Source organism: Zootermopsis nevadensis, unplaced genomic scaffold, assembly GCF_977971745.1.
Source record: "Zootermopsis nevadensis isolate Lab colony 2312 unplaced genomic scaffold, Znev_1.0 Znev_ptg000019l, whole genome shotgun sequence".
Taxonomy (NCBI): Eukaryota; Metazoa; Arthropoda; class Insecta; order Blattodea; family Termopsidae; genus Zootermopsis; species Zootermopsis nevadensis.
This window is the reverse complement of record NW_028259151.1, coordinates 1,774,989-1,783,462: the sequence shown is the minus strand read 5'-3', so window position 1 is coordinate 1,783,462 and position 8,474 is coordinate 1,774,989. Positions and strand designations below refer to the sequence as shown.

Sequence of the window (8,474 nt, the reverse complement as noted above, 5' to 3'; positions counted from 1 at the left end):
GTTCCAGCTGTTCTGGGGACGCACTTGGTTCTACCCTGCGTAAGAGAGCGCTGTAGAGCACGGACTCGTGGCACACCGCCAGTCAGTCTTTGATGACCGCCTCTATGAAGAACCCCTTAAGCCTTGTATCGACTGCGCGCGGCTGCCTCGCGCACCTGTTCGTGCGCGGCAAACTCGTTCGTTCGCTCATTGTGCTCGTGGTTACCAGCATCGAGCGCGGCAGCCGTGTTCGGCTGTGATCGACGCTGTTCGTCAGTTCTCGCAAGATCACCATGAATACAGCACAGTGAAATCCCTTTGCCGCGGGACAAAGAACCGCTCAGATTTGGCTCGACGCGAGCCAAGTTCGAGCGCGGCATTGTTCGTTTTGCCACGCGTAGCAACATGGTATCGACTTTGCGAGGCAAAGCAACGAACATTGCCTCGCGAGGCAGCCGCGCGCAGTCGATACAAGGCTTTACACAAGATGGTCCATCGTTCTTTCTTTCCACGCGCCCCCATTCTGGTCTCTTCCATTCCATCTTCCAACGCATCGATCGAGTGGTTGCCATCCCTGAATCGTACCTGACAGTCCCCGGTTTGTATCACTTCTTCGGACACAGGCTACCCTTACAGATATTCGTTTTCGTTTCCTCATTTCCGTCAGAAAATATCAGGATTAAATTAAGCGCTATACGTCGCTTTGCTTCCTTTCCAATTCATTAAACTCGAATGGCGTGTCACGTGATGTTACGTAATTTAAGTAATTGAAAGTGTCTTTAAATTTCGTACGTGGGTAATAATAGATGAATAAAATTTTCGTTTTTCTTTTTCTGTTTCTTCTTCATTCGGCTTTTCTTTGTTCGGATCTCTACGTTTTCCTCTAATTAATTTTATATCTTGTTCTTCCTGTCTCTCTGTCTGTCGCATTTGCCCCTTCCTTTGTTCGGATCTTTAGGTTTTAGTTTTCTGTTTCTCTTTGTCAAAACCGGGAGACGCATCGAACAGCCCAGAACAATGCAGTTTCTCGGACAGCCGATACAATGGGTCAAAACAGCGCAGTATCTGGGGGTCACCCTTGACACCGGGCTTACCTGGTCTGCGCACGTCAGCCAGGTGGGAAAGAAGGCAGCGCAACGATCGGGCGTGCTAGGCCCGCTCCTTAATGGGAGAAGTGGCCAGTCCATCAGGAATGGTGTGCTGCTCTACAAGCAGCTCATCCGTCCTAAGATGAATTACGCATGCCCGTTCTAGAGTTCAGCTACCAGCAGCCAAGTCAGTTAGCTGCAGGTGTTGCAATCCAAGTGTCCTCCCATTGCGACTAAAGCGCCTTGGTACGTTAGTAACTGGCAAATTCACGAGAATTTGGGAATACCGCTCTTTGCCAGAGCACTGACCGTAAGCTTTGACTCAAAGTTAGCTGGTGTGGGGAACCCCTTCGTTCGGCAAATCGGGAGGCAAGGGCAACCGAGAGGGACCGATGTTCAGCAGGCCAGCCGAGGCTGTCCCTGAACAGACGGTCAAGTCGGCGCAACGAGTGGTCTCACTACTCGGCTACCCTGACTGAGGTTTTCCGCGCTTTTCCTGAGTTGTAAGGCGAATTCTAGGGTATAATTCAAAAGTAGTACGGCCCGCTACCCCAAATCACGGAGGCCTTAGGCTGAAGCGGCCCATACATCTCTTGCTTCAAATACCTGAGAACCAACCAAACAAATTCCTTTGGACAAGTTGCCTGACGGGATAACCTCCCATCAACAGCAACTGACCCTAGTTTGAATAGTCGAGGCTCACGCCACGACAGAACCCCGTTAGCGTAAGAAAATTCCCGTTTCCATTTTAAGGCTCTGTTTACCATTTCCAGCAATATGTTTCGTACGCTGGAATGGTGTTACCTAGGAACGGACTCCGCCCTTAGTTAGCTTTTTGATTTATTGTTAGAGGTAAAATGGTCCGGACACCCAAGAACTGTGGAAGTTCGGTCAAAAAAGAGCATTTAGCTCAACCCTCATGATCGTCAACGCCAACTTGAACGCAGAATCAAGATCAGTATGCTGCAAACAGTGAATAAAGCGCGTATCCCATTGTCTCATTCTAAGCACAAACTGATGAAAATCGGATTCAATGCGTGAGGTATTAGTGTTCTGAATCAGATCTTGGGAACCATCAGCTTATCTGCACACAAGGTTGCCTGTTTTGAAGTTTAAAGAAAAATGACAGCTTTTCAAACAACTGCAACATTTTGTCCTATTACACGAAAGGTTGCAGATACAGGCCACAGGTCAGCCGCACTGATGCCACCGACAAAAACGCCACGTGCATCCAGCTTTTACCTAAAATTCTCATTATGCGGTGTTCTGGGAAAGTGGCTCAGTAAACAGATAATAATTGAATAGACGGCTCATCATCACGTTCGAATTGTGCCTCTCAGTGAACAGCCAGTAATCGGTTCCATGACAAAAACGCACATGAAAATTGCGCACAGAAAGAAGCTCACTTTCATAAATGCTCACACGAATATTACCCACACGGAAAAATGTTCACACGTATATATGCTCACATGGACGAATGCCCATATTCACAATACTATAAAGTCATCAGCCGCGCTAACTAGTTACCGTAGTATACCAAGGTTTGGGGAAAAAACCCTGAAGATGGGGACACAAATTCAATAAAATCTTCTCGAGCAATCAGCCGCGTTAAATGGTTACCGTAATAAACCGACGTTTCGGAAACAAATTCAATAAAATCTTCTGACAAATAGAAGCAGCCGCTATTGCTGAATAATTAATAGTATTTATTTGCTTCAGAATGATACAGATATTACTTGGCTCTAGCCGCAAGACGAAGATGACACTTGGGACTACACCCAATTCAGGAAAATTTAATACCCTTTAGTGACAAAACCAAGAATTCTGGGAACCGAAGGTCACCGTACGTCTTTGTCTTAAACAGGTAGGTAAATGCTATGAAATGGAAGTAACCATCCCAGTATCACACTCCAAGCAGCACAAAAAGTGGAATGTGTAGGGGATTAAGTGTAAAGTGGTCACAAAGGATTTCTTAGATTTTCTGAGTGGCCATGATATTGAGGGGATTGCGGAGAGCTGGGCGGGAAGTGAGGTTTATTCAATTAAACGATTTGTCAGCTATTGGAAAGAACGAAGAAGAATAACGAGATTCGGTAGGAATCCGGGGGGCCCAGTAATCTAAACAAGGGAGGGAATGAGCAGAAAGGTGATTGAGATACAAACGGGCATGAAGGAGGTAATATGAGTAGGAGTGAGAGGGCACAATAGCCTGCAGGTACAGATATGTATGGGCTTTGTATATAATGCGCCCCAAAGCTTTAGGTGGTTTAATCCCAATTTTACCATCGAGTTGGGGAGGACATGAAGATGTTGAGGGACCGGTTCGCGGAGACTGAATTTTTAATAGAGGGGGACATCAACAGTCGGGTGGGGACAAACCAAATAATCCTGCCACACACGTGGGCCTGCTTTAATGAGGTGGAAAAGGGCTATGATGATCTGTTTTGCGGTAGATCGAGCAAAGACCGAGTGTGTAATGAGGAAGGAAGGAAGCTCGTCGCTTTCTGTGAAAGGAACCTAATAGAAATGCGGAATGGAAAATACGGCGAGGACATCATGCTTAAATACCTCAAGACAAATAGTGTTTTAATATAAAAAATGCACATGTTTATAATAATTTGAAACATTTCCATTTACGTTTATGAACCACCATTTCTGACAATTTTTTCTAAGACCTGTAATATACTGGTGGACTAATGTTCTGAATTTTACGTTCTGAGTTATCTGGCACTAAATGCTGTTTGTATAATAACATTAGTATGTAATTTTGAAAGGAATATGATGTTCGAGTTACGTCATGCTTGAGTACCTCAAAAGAAATTGTGTGTTTAATATAAAACATGTATATGATAAGACATCTTCAAAGAAACATCAAACCTCTAGTCTGTACGTGAATAACATCGCGTCGTATGCATTCATACACATCTTAGTTGCTGCGATATCCCCGACATACTACGTGGTCGCTGCACGCCGATGAACGTTGATGGAGAATTGTGCTTCTCGGAGGCTGAAAACGCGAAATATGACAACACAATAAATAAACCTGTGACTTAAATAATATTAATCGGAAAAAGTGCTACTTTAAACCAACGAATATCTATCTCTAATGTACATGTTTATAATAGTTTGAAACATTTACATTTAAGTTTATGAAACACCATTTTTTCTACGATCTGTAATGGACTGGTGGACTAATGTTTTGGTTTTTACGTTCTGAGATATCATAACATTTGTATGTAATGTTGAAAGAAATATGATGTTCGAGATACATCATGCTTGAATATCTCAAAATAAATAGTGTTTTAATATAAAACATTTATATGATCAGAAGTCTTCAAACAAACATCAAACCTCAAGTGTGTCTGTGAATAACATTGCGTCGTATATATTCACATATATCTTATTTGCTCCGATAATCCCAGACAATCTGTAATGTACTGGTGGACTAATGTTTTGGTTTTTACGTTCTGAGCTATATGACACTAAATGCTGTTTGTATCATAACATTTGTATGTAATGATGAAAGGAATATGATGTTCGAGTTACATCATGATTGAGTACCTCAAAAGTAATCGCAGCAACTACGATATGAGTGAATACATACGACGCAATGTTATTTACAGACAAACTTGAGGTTTGATGTTTGTTTGAAGAGGTTTATCATATACATGTTTTATATTAAAAACACTATTCTTTTGAGGTATTCAAGCATGATGTATCTCGAACATCGTTATCCTTTCAAAATTACATACAAACGTTAAAACACAAACATTATTTAGTGGCACAAGTCTCAGAACGTAAAAATCAAATCATTAGTCCAACAGTACAGTACAGGTCTTAGTCTTATTCGCCACTGTTTTCTCCAATTTGCCAGTTCTGATGTTTAGATCTTTGCTATCCTTCTGCAATTTACCTTCAAATTTATCAGATAATTCCTGCTTGGCTTTCCTAAAATCTTGCTTAACTTCCCGAATAGTGGGTGTCAGTTGTTCTGCTAACTTAACGTTTTCTTGTTTGTTTCCATGTAGCAACTGTAATATTGTCAGCAATGGGTCCTGCGACGTTTTCTTTATATTATTTGATGTCCTCGGAGCTAAGACCTCTAGACCTGTCTCATTTAACGTGGGCTGATACCCGTCTACCTGCTCACAGTAGCTTCCTTCCTCCCCTTCTGTACCTATTGCTTCGTTCTTTCCGGTCTGGGATATCTGGTCGCTACTATATGAGGGTAGCTCGGCCCCTCGACCTTCAGAAAACTGGCTCAGATCGAATCAGTTTCGCTGTATAAGGGGTCATGGTCTTGTGTATCTACCGTCTTACCTCATACTGATCTTTTTGTTGCTGTCTGCAGGGTACAAGGCAGCCAGTTTCTTTCTCCATTCATTGGAGAAGAGCATGAATGCGTTTTGCGGTCTAGGGACTCTCTGATTCCGAACAACAAAAAGATAACATTTTGGTGTTCGTTTCCTCTTCTGTTGACAATGTTTCTTTGGCTGCACTGGTGTTTTCTGCTGGTCGTAATCCTGGTGCATGTTGAAATCTTGCTGTTGCCGACTTTTGCCAATAATGTGGTCTATATTTCCTGGAAGAATTTTGGAATCCATACATTACACTGTCTTTAAACTATAAGAATCACTACAGATTTGCGACAATTTATAACCGTCGCCACTTCTTAGCAGCGTGTTGCTAAGGTGGGATCGGGTACGATGAAGATATCTCGTTGGATAGGACGAGCCATGAGACTCTTATCACGGGATTATTGGTTTTAGTTAAGGTCGCCTCAGCTTTGTCACTTAAGGTGTTTATTTGCAGGTGATTGTTCTGGATTCACTCCTCCACACGATATTGTGTGTGAACATAGTTAATTTAATTTAAATTTGCGTCCGCGATAGCCAATTCAGAATTGACGTGACTACGTGACGATGAAACTGACTACTAAATAAGTTTTCAACTAAGAATTTGCAACGTTTAAACTTGAGTACGAACTTGCAACAACTGACTCTAAAAGAAGTTTGTCTCTCAAAATGTATTAATTTCTCCCACTCATTCCGAAACCTGAATGTTGTACCATCATTGGTTCTTCTTCCCGCTTTGTTTCGTGGTTGGTGGAATAATTTAAATTTAAGTGAGAATAACTTTTCTCTGATTGGCCGGTTCGATACCCGAGGTCAACTGTGACAGTTTACATCGCGTCACTTATGACTACTTTTGCATAAATTCGATTAATAGTGGTCCGATCTCCTGAGGATGAAATACTGCAATGGTCTGTCCAAGTATCAAGTAACAAGAAGTCTGCTGACTCAGGAACCAAAATATATAGAGAGGCACTTTCTACTGGTATGAAATCAAAGGTTTACGCTGCTGATTCTAATGATTTCACCACAGTTACTTACAAAAAGAAGCTTGCTTCTGGAACTCCTTTGATCAATACTGTGAACCAACGGCGCCAGCCTCTGATTGGTGTGAGAACTTCTGCTTCTCTCCCTGTTGGTTCTCGCTTCAGTCCTGAGGTTTCGACTGTTGGTATTGAGAAATCTTTAAATTAGCAGTTAAGTCTTAAAAGATTGGTTTGTACCAGACTGAAAAACAAATTCAATGCATATGCATCCTATCATGTATCAGTTAATAAAGATGAATTTCCTCTCATTAACAATACTGGAGTATGGCGTAATGGATGCCTTATTGCTACGTTTTATGGCAGACTTACTGCAGAACAAGTGTTCTCCTCCAGTACACCTATCTCTTCAGAGATAACAGTACCTCCAACTGCTTCAACGTCCAACAGCAATATTTTGGCGAGTGACATCAGTATTTGTGAGTCGCATGGGGGAAGCGCTAATAGATCTTGACTTTTAACCAATCCGCATCGTTTGCCATGTCCTTTGACAGGTGCACCGATTCTTTTGGAATTTTTTTATCAAAATGCCAGGGGTTTGCGTACTAAATGTACCAGTCTTTTCGGCAATGTTTGTCTCCAAAATTATATGTCTTATTGAGACATGGCTTAACAATTCTTATTGTAATCGCAATCTGTTTCCCGATAATTATTTTGTTTTCCGTGCACACAGAGCTTACACGGATTCAAATTTAACTGGTGGTGATGGTGTTTTGATTGCAGTTCGCCGTTATTTTTCTGATTGTAAACGTAGGTACGACCTTGAACTTACGTATCTTTGTGTTTGGATAGAAATTTCTATTCCCGATGGTTTGAATTTACTTGCTGGTAAACATTATTTTCCGCCCAATATGGATATCAAAATTATTGAAAATTACTGTAGTTCTTTGGAAGCTAAGCTTAACACTCAAAATTTCCGCGTAGTTCTATTTGGTGACTTTAATGTACCTGGCTATGACTGGGTTCGTGGGTGTCCCCATGGTAACTCACATTATCCAATTCAATTCAATGCATTTATTAAAGTGCTTGACAACAGCCAAAAAGTCCAATAACAGCCAAGCACTAACAACAATACAGACATTACAATACAAAAGCAAACAAACAAAGAACTGAAAACATAACTGTACAATATTGATTTATTGCAAAATAAGTCATAAGTAAAAAACTAAATGCTATAGATAAGTAAAATAATAATTATACTAAAAACAGTTTAATATTGGACAGAAAACATACACAATAAAATGTTATACTAAGTAAACAATAAAAACAATGATTATTGTTTAAAAAGCTGACTGACCTCAGTAAGCAAAATACGATCTTTGTCAAAGATGTCGATGCTCCTACAGACTGCATTGGCAGCAGAAACGCATCTGGCAGAGGGACTGGCCTTGAAATTACGTTGTACAGTAAAGGTAGAGTAGTCTCTGATAGACCTAGTAGGTATGCAGAGACTAACTGTATCAAAAACAGATGAGCAACTAATTTTGCCTTTAAAAACATTCACGAGGAAGAGAGCATCCAAATGCCTCCTCCTTAAATGCAACGATAAGAAATTTAATCTAACTAATATTTCATCATAATTATAGGCACAAACGCCATTAAAGAATCTAGTGTAACACAAAGCTACAAATTTCCTTTGAATCCTTTCCAAGTTAAAGGAATCAGTATTAGTAATAGAGTTCCAAACAACGGAAGCATACTCAATTTTGGAACGGACTAAAGTACTGTACAAGACCAAAAGGCTATCAACAGTGGAGAAGGAAGAAGTAATGTACCGAATCAAGCCAAGCATTTTTAAGCTTTGTGAGAATATATAGTTGATATGCTGGTGAAAATAAAGCTTACAGTCCAGTAGAACACCGAGATCTTTAACACAATGGGAGCGTGCCACCAGGTTGTTACACAATTTGTAATTAAAGTAAATACTGTTTGTCTTCCGGGTGAATGATATAACAGTCGTTTTACTTAAATTAAGTTGCATCCCATTCACAAGACACCAATTTTGCACTGAA

At 40.9% G+C, this 8,474-nt stretch overlaps 1 protein-coding gene across 2 annotated transcripts; it reads right to left on the bottom strand.

Moving 5' to 3' along the window:
- Positions 1-3,632: 3,632 nt before the first annotated feature.
- On the bottom strand, positions 3,633-6,158 carry LOC110840695 (uncharacterized). Of its 2 annotated transcripts, none has more exons than XR_002546959.2 (2): positions 4,981-5,378; positions 3,633-4,074 (listed from the first exon to the last, which is right to left on the bottom strand). XR_002546959.2 is itself a non-coding variant. In XM_087351391.1 (2 exons), the coding sequence occupies exons 1-2, from the start codon at positions 5,669-5,671 to the stop codon at positions 4,020-4,022; spliced, it is 339 nt and encodes a 112-aa protein (XP_087207517.1). In that variant the 5' UTR covers positions 5,672-6,158; the 3' UTR covers positions 3,633-4,019. The 2 variants fall into 2 exon arrangements, 1 of the variants encoding a protein (XP_087207517.1); XM_087351391.1 differs by lacking the exon at positions 4,981-5,378 and adding an exon at positions 5,388-6,158.
- Positions 6,159-8,474: the final 2,316 nt, after the last annotated feature.